General features: G+C 34.5%; 1 protein-coding gene across 1 annotated transcript in view; it reads right to left on the bottom strand.

The window, feature by feature from the left end:
• The window catches only part of LOC150103928 (tRNA wybutosine-synthesizing protein 3 homolog), a 54,840-nt gene extending 39,021 nt beyond the window's left edge, over window positions 1-15,819 (bottom strand). Inside the window, exons 1-2 of the mRNA XM_090397013.1 lie at window positions 15,565-15,819; window positions 6,317-6,391 (exon numbers count right to left, since the gene is read on the bottom strand). Coding sequence (XP_090253139.1) covers window positions 6,317-6,391; window positions 15,565-15,738 — 249 coding nt within the window. The 5' untranslated portion in view covers window positions 15,739-15,819. The remainder of the gene's footprint in view (window positions 1-6,316; window positions 6,392-15,564) is intronic.
• Between the last annotated feature and the right edge of the window lie 3,873 nt (window positions 15,820-19,692).

Below are 19,692 nucleotides of genomic sequence, written 5' to 3'. Positions count from 1 at the left end.
AATACAGTTTTCACAGTACCCATCTATAAAAAATAAAAAAATAAATAAATAAAAGTGAAATACAACTGAATATGAGAATTACAGAGGAATTTCCTTATTAAGTGTTCCAAATAAAATTTATAGCACACCTGAGAAGAGACTAAGAAACGCTATGGAAGAAAAACTTGAACTATCTGGATTCAGGTCAAAAACAGCTCTGTATTTAAGTTTTGAAGACCAGGAAAAGGCATATGAAAAGGAGCCAAGAGAAAAAGCATTCTAAACACTATAATTATCAAATAAAAAAAAATAAAAATCAGCTAACGCCTTTTTATTCCCGTATACGGGAGTAGGCGAGGCCATCTAGCCCTATCTAACTTTTCGAGACTGAGTGGGCAGCTCAATCTCCACTGGTACCAATCAGAGATAGATGGCCCAAGGCTATCACTAATTAAGCGGTACACAGTGAAGAGAGATGGCTCAAATGTGCTGCCATCTCGTGGTCCCTAACCCTAACACAATATTTTAATGTCTGAAATAATGTCGGTTCTACGGTCGATTTTCTTGAGTTTACGGGACGAAAAACCCGCTTGCCTGTGCCAGAGATCGACTAACTCAGGAACCGGTCGAAAAAAGGCTTAGTAAAATTTCTTCTAGTCGTCGACTAGACTCGAAACCAAGTCTTCCTTCGTGCGGCCAAGCGCCGTGGTGTGCAAACGCCACATCCACTGAGCTACACAGGCTCTCCACTATAATTATATGAGAACAAAATATCATACAAAACAATATGTAGCCCAAATTTAAGTTGTAAGTGAGCAGCTGTGATTGAAGGAGATATAGGAAGATAGTTTAATGTAAAAATCAGGTATAAGATAAATAAACTTTACTGTTATTTATCATCTCTATGGATAAGATTCAGGATTAGGATTCAGATCGTCGTCATGATCTGATCCTTTATAATTATGGGAAATCTATAGAACAAGTGAAACATTTCAGCTATTCAGGGGCTATTTTTAGTGAAGATGGAAAATTAAATATGGAAACAACAGACAGAATAAGCAAAGCTGGTATGGTGGGCAGTCAAATAAATAAATATGGACTAAAAGAGAGAAATTAAAGTCAGTACACTAAAGTAGCTATATATATAAGATATAAGACAGTGTTCAAACCAATTTTAACATGGATCTAGAAGATGGGTTAGAAATAAAACAGTGCCTCTCATTAAGTGGAAATCAAGGAGATGATAATAATAAATTTAGTTTAATCCTTTATCCAAGTGTGTGCAAACAAAGTTTGCGTCTGAAAGTATCTTCAGGACTGGGGTAAAGTGGTACACCGGGCAACTCCTTGCAAAGGTGGAGCAAGCTACCAACACTCCTATCTCAGTATCTCCCATAATGCAAAACACATCTCCTTGCAGATATGTATAATGTTATGCATTAAGGGAAGGGCCACTACCCAGACTAGTTTCGACCTTTATTGAGTTCTCTTCAGTGAGAGCCAGGCCCAAGTGGAGATACCAAGGCAGAAGCATTAGCAAGGTCATCTCCTCCTATAGGAGTTGCCAAACGGTGTGCCACCTTTTCATTAAATTACTCTGGATTTAGAGAAAGATGTTGAAAGTTTATTTTTCACTTGGTCAGACTATAATAAATTTAGTTTAATCCTTTATCCAAGTGTGTGCAAACAAAGTTTGTGCCTGAAAGTATCTTCAGGACTGGGGTAAAGTGGTACAACACCGGGCAACTCCTTGCAAAGGTGGAGCAAGCTACCAACACTCCTATCTCAGTATCTCCCATAATGCAAAACACATCTCCTTGTGGTTATGTATAATGTTATGCAATAAGGGAGGGCCACTACCCAGACTAGTTTCGACCTTTATTGAAGTCGAAATTGCAAGGAGTTGCCCGGTGTTGTACCACTTTACCCCAGTCCTGAAGATACTTTCAGGCGCAAACTTTTTTTGCACACACTTGGATAAAGGATTAAACTAAATTTATTATAGTCTGACCAAGTGAAAAATAAACTTTCAACATCTTTCTCTAAATCCAGAGTAATTTAATGAAAAGGTGGCACACCGTTTGGCAGCTCCTATAGGAGGAGATAATCTTGCCAATGCTTCTGCCTTGGTATCTCCACTTGGGCCTGGCTCCCACTGAAGAGACCTCAATAAAGGTCAAAACTAGTCTGGGTAGTGGCCCTTCCCTTAATGCATAACATTATACATATCCGCAAGGAGATGTGTTTTGCATTATGGGAGATACTGAGATAGGAGTGTTGGTATCTTGCTCCACCTTTGCAAGGAGTTGCCTGGTGTTGTACCACTTTACCCCAGTCCTGAAGATACTTTCAGGTGCAAACTTTGTTTGCACACACTTGGATAAAGGATTAAACTAAATTTATTATAGTCTGACCAAGTGAAAAATAAACTTTCATCATCAAGGAGATGAGTTCTGAGAAAAATTAAGGGTCTGAATAGATGGCATCAATGGTAGAATTATATCAAAAATGAAGATATTAGAAAGAAACCTGATATTGTATTCAGAAATGCAAGAGCAGAGCTAATCTCAGGTGATATGGTCACTTAAACAAAAAGGAAAGGTGAGAAAACAGATGCTTGACATCAGGATGGAACAAAAAAAGATCCAGACCAAGATCCAAGTGGATTGATGAAATAAGAACAGCTTCAGAAAAACAAAATTTAATTTGATAGAGGATATATTTAACTGATTACACAGATTAAATAAAGTAATGAAATAAAGAATTTAATATAACTCATTAATAGTTTGTGATGAGTATCTCATTACATCATCAGAATGAAATATACGAGGCTACTGAAGCAAGCAACTAAACAAAGGTTACAAAGTGCTTCTGTTCTGCCAAATTCCTGCCAGTTGCATGTATTATACCATATTACAACCTGAATTATATATTATATTAAGACCATGGGAACAGACAATTTAGTCATTAACAACTGTAAGCAGCTGTGCTCTCCTTTGCCTGTTGGCTATGTTTGCTTATATAAAGTATATGGTGTAGAGCAGGTTTAACAATGAAATTATTAAGTTTAAATTTACCACTAAGATTAAATTAAGATATCTGTATCTAGAAATTTCATACTGAGTCATAAAAGAAGACTGATATTCACATACATGAAATAATTCCATTACATAAAGGTAGCTCCAAGACAGAAGTATCAAATTACAGATCAATTAGTATCTCTCGAGTGGTGGTGGTTAAAGTATTAGAAAAGTTGATTAAAAGTAAAATTCAGGAATAGATAGATGGGGGCAGCACAGCTTTGTAAAAGGTAGGTCCTGCCTCTGTAATTTATTCACATTTTATAATAAGTTTCTAAATTGCAGATAACCTGCTACTTTCTCATACAGTAGTGAATAAATTCATCCTAACAAGCCAAATTTTCATCAAGTTTTTGGTTAGGTTTTTGTTTCAGTTCACAATAATTTTGGTTTTGGTTCACTATTTTCAATGGGGTGTTGTGTGTTTTAACTGTCTCTATGATGTTTATTAGTAGTGTTGTGCATTTTTAATAGTGTAAACAAAATGATATTCATAGTGTTTTATTCATTTTGTGTAGCTATAAAATGGATACATCTCCATGAAAGCATTCAAAAATATGTACTCTTTCTCAGCACATATCCATGAGTCAAAAGACAAATTGTCAAGTGTATGAGTGTGGTGTTGGTTTGGGTACCGTTAATGCAATTTTAAAGAGGTTTAAGAAGATAGGTACCTTTTCTCCTGACAGAAAAGGAAAATATGGGAGAAAAAGGAAAACTACACTTACTCAAGATCATTTAGTTAGGAAATGCAAATGAATCCAAGATTGTCTGTTGTAGACTGAGACTTGGCAGCTAGTGGGATTAATGTTTCTGACATGACAGTCCATCAAAGATTGCTGGAAACAGGGACGACTGCCCACAGACCAAAAAAGAAACAACTGTTGATGAAGGCCAGTGCAGAAAAAGAAGCTCCAGTGGGCGAAAATGCACAAAGGCTGTTGAAGTGAAAGAATGTCACATTCTCAGATGAGAACCATTTCTTTGTTCAAGGAGAGCAAGTACCCTATGTTAGAAAATCAGCAGCTGAGAAGACTTCTTGCATCTACCTTCAACAAGCTCCTAAACATGCTACTAAAAAAGATGTTCTGGGATTGTTTAACACATGATGGTCCAAGATCACTTGACTGTTGACAGTATGATGAAAAGTGACCAATTCATAAAAATATTGGAGGAAAGAGTTGTCCTACAGATCCAGAAAGACAAAGAACTCATTTTCCAACAGGATCTCACTCCATGCCACACTTCAAAAAAAGCGAAAGGGTTCCTCAAAAATCATTCAACATTCAATTACTTCAGTGGCCAGGTAACTCTCCTAAGATTAACCTAAAAGAAAACTTGGAGGCTATAATGAAAAAGAGACTTGGAAAATTAAATCATGACACAAAGGATAACTTAATACAATCCATTATAAAAGTATGGTTTTGAGATGCAGAAATAAGAAAAATGTGTTCTATGTTGGTAGAATCCATGACTAAGCAAATTAATAAACTAATTAGGAACAGAAGAGTACATATAAATTATTAAATAAAGTTTGAGTTTAATTTTTGTAAAATTAAACTTATTTTCTTGCAAAATTAAAATGTTTCTTTAAAATGTGAGTGTTAGAATTAATTTGTTCACTACTATACTTGGCATTCCTTTTTTTATTTATTTATTGAGATATCACTTAGTTTTTATGAGATAATTCAGTTGAAGGTGAGTTAGCTGATCTCACAGAGTGGTAGCAAGGTTTTTTTCTCCCAGAAACTCAGATTTTTCATCCCGAGTACAGACAAATTGGCCTTCAGAACACATGCAATTTACAGACAAAAAATACCATTGTCGGGTGATGATGGGCGATAGATGGCATTGATGGTAGTAGTGTCATAGTTGGAGAATTAATTAGTAGTGGAGAGAATGAGATGTATTAGCGAAGTAGAGTGGTGGGTCCTTGGACTCCCTGAAGGTGTCACGTAATAATAATAATAATAGGCAAATCATGTGACAAATAACTGATTGAAATCAACTGAATGATACTATAGAGGTGCATGGAGGAATTAAGCCACTCTCATTATGCACACTTATTCCATAATGGTCCAATTGTGACGGAGTTCTTTGAAGACTAAGTAACATAAAAAAAAAAGTGACTATATTTGAAATTTAGTTGAACAACGTGAATTACAAGTTATTAACATTGGAAGTGACTTCTTCTCTGTTTTTGAGCTGAAATTCTCAGGAGACCTTACACAGGGTAAAATACTACTACTCTATATTCCAAATTGGTCAAAATCAATTGAATAATGTAACTTTTAAAAGTATCTGAAGAGGAAGCATCCTCTACCCTTTATTTTTGTTTGGAATGAATTTCTCAGAGAACTTTCAACAATATACACGCTTAAACAATAATGTTAGTCAATTAAATTACTAGTTACATCATTTAGGCAAATGATGTGACTTGTATCTAGACATCAACATCATTCAGAATAAGCATTCTCCCATCCCATTCATTTAAGTATGATTAAGGTCATTTCTCAGGAAACCTTAAAAAACTAAAAATCTGGTTGAGACTAGTAAAACATCATCGTTGTAATATTTGGGGGAGAAAAATACCATACCTTGGGCACATTTTTTGTTATTTTCAACTGCTATAATTTTTTCATTAAATGTTTAATTTTAACACCAGGATACCATATCAAAATATTCGACCTAGAACCAATATAACAGCAGGTCAAATTTGGGTCATAATAATTTTTAATAAGAGAAATCACTAACCTTTATAGAACCTGGATTTGGAGCCACTGCAGTGATTCTTAATAATATTACTGGATAAAAATAAACCAAATAAGTTACCTTCATGATAATCTGCTCTGTTAACAACCAGAGATATTGCCATCCCTTAGTTGTTCTTGATATTCAAAACAATTAAGAGATGATTCAGTCTGTATTTAATGAAATCATCACACTAATCAATGGTACAAATTTTAGTTTGTGGTCGTGTGTGTGTGTATGTGTACAAAACATAAATATCAAGTATTACATTACCGGATGTCTCGTTCCATGAGGCAATGTAATATCATAATATGTTAGCTGTATGCAAAATTTAAATGAAACAGAAAAAAAATTGTGATTTCCCATTCTTAATTTAGCAGACCTTTTTTTCGTATACATTTATTGACTAAAATTTGATGTAAATTTTGTCTATTACCATCAGCTGTAATAAAATTATAGATTTCTCTTTACTCAAATTTACAAAAAGAGAGACAAAGATTACTTACGATGTCCATCTTTTCGACTAAATCATGAGAAACTAAATGCCAAATGCATCCCTTCTTTGCTACTTGGTCAAATTTCTAAAGGAAAGAATACATGACTCAGTTTCTGTGATAAAAGAAAAAATTATCCACAATTATAATAAACTTTTAAATTCCAATAATATAATAACAGCTGGAGTAGAGCTCTCATAGTACCCATATATAAAAAGGGAAATAAAACTGAATGTGAGAATTACAGAGGAATTTCCCTATTGAGCATTCCTGGCAAGATCTATACAAGTATACTTAAAAAAACGGTTGAGAAGAATTGTGGAAGAAAAGCTTAGTGAAGGACAAGCTGGATTCAGGCCAAATAGAGGCTGTCAGGATCAGATCTTCACTTTACGACAAATAGTCGAGAAAGTATGAGAATATAACAAAGATCTGTATTTAAGTTTTGTCGATTTGGAAAAGGCATATGACAAGATGCAAAGAGAGAAGCTATTCAATACGCTGCAGTTATATGGTGTCAATGGAGCATTATATCAAGCAATACTTAGTCTTTATTTGAGTTGTAAGTCAACAGTTAGAATTGAAGGAAGTACAGGAAGATGGTTTAATGTTAAATCTGGTGTGAGACAAGGATGTACATTATCCCCTCTGTTATTCATTATCTATATGGATCACATTATGAAGGAAAGTGGTTTTAAACATGATATCAAAATTGGAGATGTTAATGTCAGCTCTTTGCTTTATGCGGATGATGTTATACTTCTAAATAAACCTGCTACAAGTCTGCAAGATTCTCTGACTAAATTGAATAGCTGTTGTAATAGATATGGTATGAAGGTCAGCAATAAAAAGACAAAGACAATGAAAATAGGCAGAATCATTGAAAATGTCAACTGTATTGTGAATGGAGAACCTGTGGAACAAGTAAAACATTTCAGCTACTTAGGCACGATTTTTAGTGAAGATGGTAAATTAAATATAGAAATAGACAACAGAATCAGCAAAGCTGGTATGGTGGGAAGTCAATTGAATAAATTCATATGGAATAAGAGAGAAATTAGTCAGAACACTAAATTAGCTGTATACAAGACAGTGTTCAAACCAGTTTTAACTTATGGATCTGAGAGCTGGGTCAGAAGTAAAACACTTAACCAAAGACTAGAGACCGCAGATATGAGAGTCCTGAGAAAGATTATAGGTGTGAACAGATGGCATCAATGGCAATATCATATTAAAAACCAGGATATTAGGAAAGAACTTGACATTGTCAGCATCCAGGAATGTGTTAGCAGAGCTAATCTCAGGTGTTATGGTCACTTAAACAGAATGGGCGAGGAAAGATTAGCAAAACAAGTTTCTCTGCCAGGTTGGCAGCAAAACGTCCCAGAGGAAGACCAAGATATAGGTGGATTGATACGGTACAAAGTGCCTTAGATGATAAAAATATAAGATCTGATAATGTTGGAGTCTTGACAAGTAAGAGACTGATTTGGAGGAAAATTGTAGATAGGAATTTAGTAATGATGTAATTTTTTTTTCATGTAGTACTATCATATCCTGTACACCCCTTGAGGGTACATGGCAGGAATTTGATGATGATGATAATAACAGCTACTATAATGATCTTCTTATTATAGTTAAAAACCTGAATTCTTGCTTACCAGATTACATAGGTAAATACCATCCTTATATAAGAATTAAAATAAGCTATCTCAGATATCTGATGAAATGAGCAAGCTATTTTAGAAAGTTGGAAGTGAACTCGTATAGGTAAATATGACTTCTCCATTACTTCCACCTTAATATCACCACCTCTGGGTCTGGCTCCCACTGATGAGATCTCAATAAAGGTCGAAACCGGTCTGGGTACTGGCCCTTCCCTTAATGCATAGCATTATACATGTCAGCAAGGAGATGTGCTTTGTATTATGGGAGATACTAAGACAAGTAGTGATGAGAGCTTGGGTCACCTTTACCATGAGTTGCCTCAGTCCTGAAGATACTTCAGGCACAAACTTTGCTTACACTTGGATAAAGGATTAAACTAAATTTATTATAGTCTAACCAAGTGGGAAAAAACTTCCGACATCTTTCTCAAAATACAGAGTAACTAATAATAAGGTGAGACACCTTTTGGCAACTCGTATAGGTAAATATGACTTCTCCATTACTTCCTTCTTAGTATCACCACCTCTGGGTCTGGCTCCCACTGACGAGACCTCGATAAAGGTCGAAACCAGTTTGGGTGGTGGCCCTTCCCTTAATGCATAGTATTATACATGCCTGCAAGGGGATGTGCTTTGTATTATGGGAGATAATAAGACAAGTAGTGATGAGAGCTTGGTTCACCTTTACCACGAGTTGCCTCAGTCCTGAAGATACTTCAGGCACAAACTTTGTTTGCTTACACTTGGATAAAGGATTAAACTAAATTTATTATATCTATTTTAGAAAGGCCTGAGTGGTAATACTTCCTTGACACATATTGTGGTACCTTTCCTATCTTATGGTATGAAAGGTAGTCAGTATTGTCCAGATATCACAATGAGATGAGAGTGAGCAATAATCATGTATGATATGTTGCAGTTTCATGAAAGTTTGTTCATGTGCAGGATGAATTCAAGGGATAGATGGAACTGTATAAAAGGGATGGATTACACTTAAAGAATTAAGTGTGAGTCAAACGAAGAGACTGTTTTTTTAATGGTCAGAGGTATACAAAAGATCGGAAGTGATGTGAAAGAAACAGGTGGGATTGAAGGGCTTATGAATGGAAGAATATAGTATGAAAGATGAGAATGACAAAAAAGGAATGCAAGATGGGCAGGAAGATGGAAAAGTTGAGATAGGAACACAGAGTAAGGAGAGTGGAAGTGGGAAGGTAGTGAAAGTGTGTGAGGAATGGTGATTAATTTTAACAGTATATATGAGAGCACAGACCGATAAGAAAATAACTATTTATTAACATACTGCTGATATTTCACTTGTATTCTATCCAGCATTTTCAGAGCACAAAAACAGTTTGTTACAGTATGCAAAACAACAATCTAGTATAACAATGGGACTAGTTTGAACAATTGTAATGTACAACACAGACTAAAGTCCTAATTAGGTGGCATCTATGTTGGAAAAAAACACAGAGAAAGCATGTATTAATTATGTCTTAAGATAACTGTCTCCCAAATCTTTGGCAAATTTACACAGCCACATACTCGTTGAAGTTTGGAACATGTTTCAGGGCTTCTGTTGATTCCAAGTACAATCTCTCTGACTTATAACAGCTTCTGTGCAGTACTTTTGTTTTTTTCCAATTTATCCTATGTGCAGGAGTATCCAAGGCATGGTCTGCTAGACCTGACTTGCCATAGCAATAGTGGCAGATATATTTTTTATGTTTGCTGAGACAGGTGTCCACAGTTCTTCCTGTCTGTCCATAGTAAGCTCAATCACACAAACAGAGCACTTCATAGACTCCTGGATGTGATAAAGAAGAGATTCTGTCCTTGGGTGAATGGATAAGAGTTGCCAATTTGACATAAGTCAGAGAGATTGTTCTTTGAATCAACAGAAGCCCTGAAACATATTCCAAACCTTAACAAGTATGGCTGTATAAATTTGTCAAAGATTTGATTTGGGAGACAGTCATCTTAAGACCTAATTAATGCCTTCTTTCTCTGTTTTGTTTTTTTTTCCAATGTAGATGCCACCTAATTAGGACTTTAGTCTTTGTGTTGTACATTACAATTGTTCAAACTAGTCCCATTGTTATACTGGATTGTTGCTGTTTTGCGTACTGTAACAAACTGTTTTTGTGCTCTGAAGATGCTGGAGAATACCAGCAAAATATCAGCAATAAGTTAACAAATAGTTATTTTCTTATCAGTTTGTTTTCTCATCTATACCATTAAAATTAATCAACATGTACGACGAACACATAAGCCTTTCTACAAGTTTGTGTATAAGGATAGTCTACAAGAATGGCAAAGAGAGTAGATGATCCTCGTGAAAAATATGGGATTAAGATAAAAGTGAGCAAGTAAAGATGGGTGCAAAGAAGTCCAGTGGCGGCTCGTGACTTGAAATCGTGGGGGTGCTACAACTTTCGAAATATACGTATACACTGTAAGTACAGTGTACAGGTATCCCTTACTTAACATGGGATTTGATTAACGCGCCGAAATTAATTGCGGCATTCCCTTGATATACGCGACAAAAGTTTTGATTAACGCGCCTTTAACCCTCGGAGCTCGCACCTGATCTGACAGATATATGCAAAATGTTTAATATAAATATTCTTACACAATTCAGTGTATAGCTTGGAGGTCATGAGTAGTTGTGCATTCATATGTTACAAGTGATATTCTGCACTGCTTTTTGTTGTCAGTTTGGTTTAACACGTTATGTAAAGATTTGTGATATTTGACAGTAAATTGTATCTGAGAGATACCGCAACTGCCGATGTCAGTATAGTATGGTTTAGTTGTTGTTGTTTTTTTATTCTTTGTTCAATAATTTCTAGACTGTACCTGAAAATAAATAAACCATCATGTATTACTGAAATAGAGAGCCAAAGGCTTATTTATCATATATGTCCTCTAGGAGATGTGCTTTATATTATGGAAAATACTAAGGAAAGTGATCTGGATCTTACTCCACCTTTACTACGAGTTGCCCATAAGATTGCTTATGCTTGCATCCGTCGAAACTTTTAGTTTCTATATATTCAGCACGAAACTCTTGTAGTTTCTATATTCGGCTATGAAATAATGTTGGATTCAATATCCACTTAATTTGTACCATCATGTATTATATTTGGTGTTTTTTTTTTCTTTATGTTTTATTGCTTGTTTGCCGAGGTATGGAGAGTCATTTTGCTTGTTATCGTAGAATTTATGCTGATAAGAAAAAAAAACAAAACTGTTCAAACGAATCTTGATAACTTCTTTTGATAAAAAAATTGCAGTAAATAATGTAGGTACAAGTATTTATTACACATTTATGTTGGATTCATTTTTTATCTTTCCTAAAAGAGTACCATATAAAACGAATTATTAATACAGTAATCGATCATGGACGAATTGTAATTTTTACCATTGATTATTAGATTGGATTAACGTGATTTTGATGTACGCGGTAACATCGAGGGATTAATTAACTGTGTTAATCAAGGGATACCTGTATACGTGTTTGGATAAAATATCAAAATTATGATAAAAATTTTAAAACAAAATTAAACATGAAAAAATATTGTTTATTATCGATAAAATTATATAGTTTGGTATAATTAAAAAATAAACTCTTAATTTGATATGCTTAAAACTGGTGACAACATATCTTTGTTAAAAGATCCTGTAAATCACATGATAAATATTTCTATAAGAGCAACCTAAGTGCTTACACCTTCAGCTACTTTAATACTGTATATTATTAATATTATGTAACACCTCCAGGGAGTCCAAAGACTCATCGAGGGAGGGAACCTGCTCTACAACTCTCTGTCTCCACCCTGCCACCAACCACATTCATCATCTACACCAACGCCTTCTACGGCCACTAGTATTTTCACACACAATCACAAACATCCATGCCCACAGCGGGATTCGAACCTGTAGACTTTTGGCTGGAGAGCAGATAACGCTAACCACTCGGCCGACCAGGCAAGCTGATAATTATATACATGTAATTTACAAACAAATTATGTAACATTTATCCAGTCACTTAAATTTAAATGAATATGCAGTTATTTTCTGCTTTAATTTTGACAGTTTAAAACTGCTAAGGTAACATTTCTCATATTAACATTTTCCTTTTTTTGGCCTAGCTATAACTGGTAAAACTGTGAACACTAAATTAATTTGCTTAAATCTGCATAGCTACAAATATCCATCACTGCATGAATTCAAGTGACTGTCTAGATAGTACACACTAAACAAATATGCCTCTGCAACTTGATGTCAGCACAGGATAAAATTAACTAATTAGAGTATATTACTATAAATTAAAGATGCCAAGAAATTATATTCTTGGTTTTGTGAACCTTAGAATATAAGAAATATAATAATCCAAGTGTAAGCAAACAAAGTTTGCGTGTGAAGTAATTTCATGACTGGGCTACTTATATATAGAAGCTAATGACTTCACATTAACTGCCATAGTATCCAATAATGCAACACACATATCATTATGGGAAAGGCCACTACTCAGACCAGTTTCGACCTTTACTGAGGTACATTTAAGTGTGGGAGTACTCCAAAAACTCAGGCGATATCCTCAGATTATCCAACAATGAGTGACCTAAAGGTTCGTTTAATTCAGCGATAGTTCAACTCAGTGACAAGCTAATCCCACCACCAAGAAGAACCCTCAGCAGTGGCTCTGCCCAATGGAAGGCACACCCCCCACCACTGAACAGAGCCACTCAGAAAAGCAACCACTTCAGCATGAAAGCACATCAGTGAGAGGGAGCCAGACCCAGAAGTGATACTAAAGGTTGAAGTAATGCAGAAGACATATTTTCATATACAAGTAGTCAAAAAGTGTCACAGCTTATTACTAAAATACTCGGGATTAGAGATAGATGAAAGTTTTTCCCACTTGGTTATATTATAAATTAAAGATGCAAAAAGACGTGTTTTGAGAAGGATGGTGTGCAGATTGCTGAAGAATGTAGCATCCAGTGAAAGTGAGCTTTCAATAGACTGATGTAGTTAAAATTAAAAGAAACACGTAATGTGCTACAGAAGTTAAAAAAAAAAAAAAAATTAACACAATCTATGGGAAATTGTCATACAAAATTGTGTTAAATAATTTTTATTTTTTATTTATTTTATTTATTTTTTTACTTCTGTAGCACATTACGCACATTTAATGAGATTCTATTGTAATCATGCACCCTAACTGTATGTTATTCCTATTATTGTTTTAAACTACCGTACTGATGATGTCCTAAGATACTTAGGATGAAATATTTACAATTAAATAATTTTCACTGTGGTTAATACGTGTGATTCTTTTAATTATGATCACACCACAGGTTTCGTTATTTAAAAAAAAACAAAAAAAACTGATGTAGTTATATCACCTAATAAAGACAGGAATTTTAAAATTTTTATTTCGACATGCTAACACTATTTGTTCCACTCCTCATCAATCACAGAGAGAACTCTCAAATGTCAAAGAATATATTAAATTAAATGACTTCTCAGAAAGGACTACACAACATCTGTTTGACTCCTACAAACCTAACATAAACAACAAGGAAACAGTACGTCGAGTTCCAATCCCATACAACATTTCAGAACTGATTTCCAGAATTTTGAAGAAATACTATTTAGTGGCTACTTTTATACCTATCAATAAGCTATCACATCTTATTTCTCCTCTTCAAAAGATAAATGCTCACTGATGTCTCTCCCTGGTATATACCAACTTCCTTGTGACTGCCATCTATCCTACTTCAGACAAACTGGATGCTCAACAGATAAGAGAATACAAGAACATCAATCATATATTTGCCACAAGAAATCTGATAAATCTGGATTAGTTCAACATAGACCACAATATTCTTTGGTTTTGATCTGAAACATGACTACTAAATTGCTGTCAATACAAATTTGCATGTTTGTTTACTGAGAGTGCTGAAGCCTTGCTTCACCGCCAGAACTTGAATCGGAATGACTGCCTATCTATATCAAAAATATGTGAAAGTCTGATTAGAATAACACATCATTAAGTTTTTTCTTTTTTTTTTATACAGTTATGATTAGTCTTTCTTCACATTACACTGCTGTAAATATAGCATCACATGGCGCTTTCTGTTTCACATAAATCTGCTGTTTGCATTCTACCTTGTAATCAACTGTCACTGCTGCTGAAGAGGGTCTGTAAGTTTCAAATGAAAATATCTGACCTTCAAATCAAATAGATATTATTACCAATGTCTTGTGGTTTCATGTAAATCAGTAATATTTCTGGTACTACCTTTTTCATGTTTTTGGCTGCTTCTGTTGTAGTGGTGATTTGTTTATTTCACTGATATTAAATGGTGAGGTCAGTTCTTGAGGGCCAGAAGCAGGGCAGCTTGATGTGTTTACATATCTTTATACTGGTGTTTGTGTTAGCATGGTTTTTATATATTACTGTGAATGTTTTGTTTTCTTTTTTTAAATTTTGTAATGTTTCATTTCTTTAGGTATTTAGTTTATTTCTAGTAAAGTTGTGTAGCATTTTTGTAGGTATTATTTTGTATTTTTTTTTATTTTTGATTATTTTTGTGGTTTTTCATAATTTTCAATTGCACCAGTGTTTAATTTTCACTGACTTCCTAGGATTTCTTTTTCTCTGAAGATATACCAGCTAATAATTTCGATTTCACATTGATATTTTGTTGCTTCATTGGGACACCAATATCTTGAAGCGTTTGTTGCCTTCTTATTTCTTTTTTTTCATAAATAAATGTGGGATTATTAGTAATATTTTTGTGTGGTTTTTTTATTGCTGTCATTTTTTTATTATTGTTTTATGTATGTAATGTGTGATATCAGTTAAACTTTATGATGCTTTACTCCTCGCCGGTGTTTGGCTATTTACTGTTTTTTTTTATAGTACTCAAGTCACTCTGGGTTATTTTTTTTGCTCATCACCTTCACGTGATAGCCTGGATGGCCGAGTGGTTAGCGTATCTGCTCTCCAGCCAAAAGGCTGCGGGTTCGAATCCCGTCGTGGGCATAGATGATTGTGATTGTCTGTGAAAATACTAGTTTTGGTGGTTGGTGGTAGATGGCGCTGGTGTAGTTGCGGTTTGTTGTAGTAGGTGGATTGAGTGTTGCAGGCAGGGAGTCCAAAGACTCCCTGGAGGTATCACGTAATAATAATAATAATAAAAGACTCGACCCACTTTAAAGCCATTATAGAAAAACTAAACCTGCAACATATTAACATAATAGTCAGTTCTGATGTCTCCTCTTTATTCACTAATGTCCCACTGGATATTACTATATAATAACTTCAAATGAAAAACCCACGATACTAAGCATGCCATAAACTTTAAAGCAGTTTGAGTAGTAATAATAAAGGGAAAGGGTACACGAACCGACATCACCAATAAAGTGATAGTACAGGTCACGTGGGTCAGTTATCGAGAAGGCTGGTCTCGTAAATTTTTACTACTCTTTGCTACATATATACCTACATGCAGAAAACACTATTAGAAAAATGTAAATAAATAAAGTAGCTCTACATGCATAACACTAATAACCTACCGGGGGTTGTGAAAATACAACTATTCGACCAGAACAAGAACTGGTGGTAAAATAACTATCGTGATCATTTATAATATTCACAAAGGCTAAAATCATGCTATCAATAGAACCTTTCCTGCTTTTATCAATTGCCTGAAGTCGTCTTTTTTTCTCATCTCCAAATGCTAAAACCATTTTAGTTCATTACCACGTTATTAGCAAACTAATAATTCGAATATCTACCAACGATCGCTACCAGGATATTTAGCGCAGCATGACAGCGCTCTACGTGTATGTGTGTGTGTGTGTGAAAAATGTGAGTGGCAGCCCTGACGGCTGCCACTCACATTTTTCAAAATTCCCCATATTAGACCTCAAACATTCCCCAGATTAGGGAAAAATTCCCCAGGTAGTAATAACTAGGGCTCGGAATTTTAGGTCGTAAAAAAGTGCAAAATATGCGTTCAAAGTGTACACTAAAAACATTTAAAACATCCGAAATATGTTCTTAAATATGAAAAAACTCAACTATGCACTTAAATATGCTTTTATTAATTTATAATTCTGCATGGTTTAATTAAAACATTACACATAAATTAAAAACATAATATAAAACACAAAAAATTGATATTTAAATAGTTACCTACTACTGACCAGAAAAATGACTTGAAAATTTGCTCATTTTTTTATTAATTTTTTTAATTAATTCTCTCTTTCTCTTTTCCTGTAACAAAGTATACTTTCATTTAAAAAAAATTATAAGTTTATATTATACGAAGAATACATGCTTAACTTACTTTAATTGATATTTCCTCCCTCTTTTTTTTTCGCCAATATCTTCTAGTAATTGATCACATTCCCTTTGCTGTATTAAGTCGATTTTAATATCTATTATGAACTGTGTGACTTTCCAACTCCTTGATTAATGTTTTCGGTGGCTCCCAAGAAGTACATGTTGCATTTTGTCTCGCTAAGCACTGCTTTGCTAGGATTCTGTCTCTCACGGTTTCTGTTTTTAATAAATTAGCTAATTTTGTTTTTATACAATTCATTTGTGAGAAAATTCGCTCTACGCATGCAGATAATTGCGGCAGAATAGTAAGATTTGTCATAAAATATGATATTATTTATATTTATTATTATTCATGCCATTTTTATGTCAGTCAATGAATGCCAATATCTTTAGGAATTGGTAGATCTGATGCTACGAGACGATAACTTCTCCACTCATCATCTATTTGATTTAACCTAATATCATCAACAAGTGAGGGGAATTGAGCAATAAGAGGAATAATGGTAGATGGTGACTGGCTAGGGTCACTAGCAACTTTTGGGTCCAAGATTCGTAATTTTGCTACAATGCTGTCTTTTTCGAAGACAAATCTTTTCTTCATTTGCGAACTAAGTTCCACAAGAACCTTTAAACAATCATTTTTAAATCTCAACAAAATAGTTATCTTCGAAAGGGTTTCTAATTAAGTGCGCCATTGCTCTACCACCAAAGTAAATATCATTGACATTTTTATAGTTGTTTTGGTTTCTTAGATCAATTTCTGATAATTTAGCTGTTCTTAAAATCTCATCTTTAATGAAGTAACTAAGTAAATTGAGATATTCTGTTGATACATTCAGGAATAGTTGGTGTAACCTGAAATGCTCTTGCGTTTTTAATGTAATATTACAATACTTACAGTAACTAGTATCTTTGCTGTTCACGTCTTGCTGCAGCCAATCTTTTAATTCAGGATATTTTAACCAATCTTCTTTAAATGGTTAAGAATACCACTTCTGTTTTTTCTTTGATGGCTCCATATGGTTGGACTGGAAGTACCATAAATATGAAAATAAGTAAAAATATTGATAATTTAAACAATTTGTCAAACACCGTACAAGTACAAGGATCTTTACGATAACACTGCAAAAGGTTGCACTATATGTATGTAACGATGTAAAACCTGTGTGATAAGAAAGGGAAAACGAAACCAGAACAGCGCAAAAACGGTTTATTTATCAGATTTATCCAAAAAAATAAAAAAAATAAAAAATTCCTGAATATAATAGTAAAATATGACAAAAATATTAAAATTCAAACTTTTGTTCAAATTTCCCAATATTTTGGGAGTTTTCTATTAAAATTCCATAGATCCCTAGGTAGCGGTAAATTCCCTAGATCTCGGGAAAAATCCCAAGGAGTGGCAGCCTTGGTGTGTATGTGTGTGTGTGTGTGTGTGTGTCAGAATATGTAACGGAAATTACTTATTTTACGTATTATAAGCTACTGATAGCCCAAGCTGGCTTGTAATAACCACGCTGTTGGGACAAGAGACTATGATTTTAAATAAAACAAAATAATTCTCTTCTGCACTGCCTTTTTTTTTTTTTTTTTGCAAAGTTAATATGAAGCATCCCTTTGATCCTAACTTTTAGAAAATAGTTGGCCGAGCAGTTTCATTCTTCATCCTTCACTGATAGGGAGCTCAAGATACTGTCACTATCTCGTGTCCCTAACATTAATACCTGTATTATTGTTTATAAGAGTGTTAGTTCTACAATAACAATCTTATAAACAATAGTACCAAAGATCGATTAAATGCGGACCCTACTGAAGAAAGCGCTAGTAAAAAGTACTGCCAGTTGAAAATTTTAATCGAATCTGTAACAACCTTTCACTGGGTTTCTTAGCACTATCAGGAACAAATATAATGTTAATCGATATACTCTACCCTACTTAATAATTAACATACATTCATTTTGTACGACCATATAAGGGTTGTTTAAAATTGTGGTTTTCATGATAAAAATTTTAAGAACTGAAGCAAGTATAATGGCATACATATGGATTACTCCTGAACTTGTTTTCATTTCGTCATTTGTAACATATGAAGTAACCTGTGTTATAAAATAGACTGCTACATATTATCATTTTAAAAAATATATCAGATTATGTAAAAACTACATTATATTATGTTACTACCTCTCCTTGTTGGTCAGGTGGTCAGGTTCTCTTCTCTGAAACTAACACGAATTATTAGGGAATGTCTTAGGCCAACAAATTAATTTAATTGCCTGGTGTCAACCACTATTTTCTTATTGGAGGCTGGATGTGGCTTAAATTGCCATGTGTAGTCTCCAGAAGTAGAAAAAATCAGCAAACGCCTTTTATTCCCTTAAAAGGGACTAAGGGAGACTGTAGTTTAGTCGATATGGATGAAGCCCTTTGATCGGAAATAACTCAATTCGATTCCCGTCTATGACGTGGGGAACATATATCTGGTCTATTTCGACTACGGATGAAGTATCATACAGAGGTGGAGGGTTATCCTCCCAGTATCTCGGTTTTTAATCTCTCAAAACAGGCGAACCAGTTCCGTGACCACTTGGCTACAGTCATAAATATACCTACGAAGGCAACGAGAAACCACCTTTCTTCATAATCATCTCCCTGTATTGTAGTATATAGCTACCCCATCTCCCCCCCCCACAGACTGAAGGGAATAATACAATAATAGGGAGTAGATGATGTCATTTCAACCCTATCTATCTTTTGGAGACTGAGTGGGAAGTTCAATTTCAACTAGTGGCCAATCAGGGACAGCTGGCTCATGACCTTCACTAATTTTAAGCGGGCAGTGAAGAGACACTTAACAAGTGTCGCCATCTCGTGCTTCCTAATCCTAACAAAATATTTTTAATATATGAAATAATTTGGGTTCTACAGTCGATTTTCTTGAGTTTACGTTTCCAGCCAAGCAGAGAACCGGTCGAACAAAGGCATAGCCAAAGTTCTTTATTCCTCTAAAATCGAACATGAGCACTCTTTCTTGGAACAGCCTGCTGAGGAATACAAACCTCACTTTTATTGAGCTACACAGGCTCCCCAGATGTACAGAAACAGCAAAGAACTATAATAGGATTCGCACACTGAAGATAATAAGACGTATATCTAAGAATGCCGCTGTGATCCTGTGATCCTTTACCACATGTGCGTATATTTTGTGGTTTATGAATGGGGTATTTTGTTATACATAATCACACAAAAACAGTTCACAGTGCTTTCACTCTGGTTGTAACGTCTGTAAGGCTGCATCATGGATGTGATGATAAAAAATGATCTTAAGATATAAAAATGAAATAATAAATAAATCAGCT

The sequence above is a fragment of the Typopeltis vanoorti genome, chromosome 8 (assembly GCF_054136105.1).
Source record: "Typopeltis vanoorti isolate ZY-2024b chromosome 8, IOZ_Tvanoo_1.0, whole genome shotgun sequence".
In the NCBI taxonomy this organism is placed as follows: domain Eukaryota; kingdom Metazoa; phylum Arthropoda; class Arachnida; order Uropygi; family Thelyphonidae; genus Typopeltis; species Typopeltis vanoorti.
Note: the sequence above shows the minus strand (reverse complement) of the source record. Positions and strands in the feature narration are given on the sequence as shown.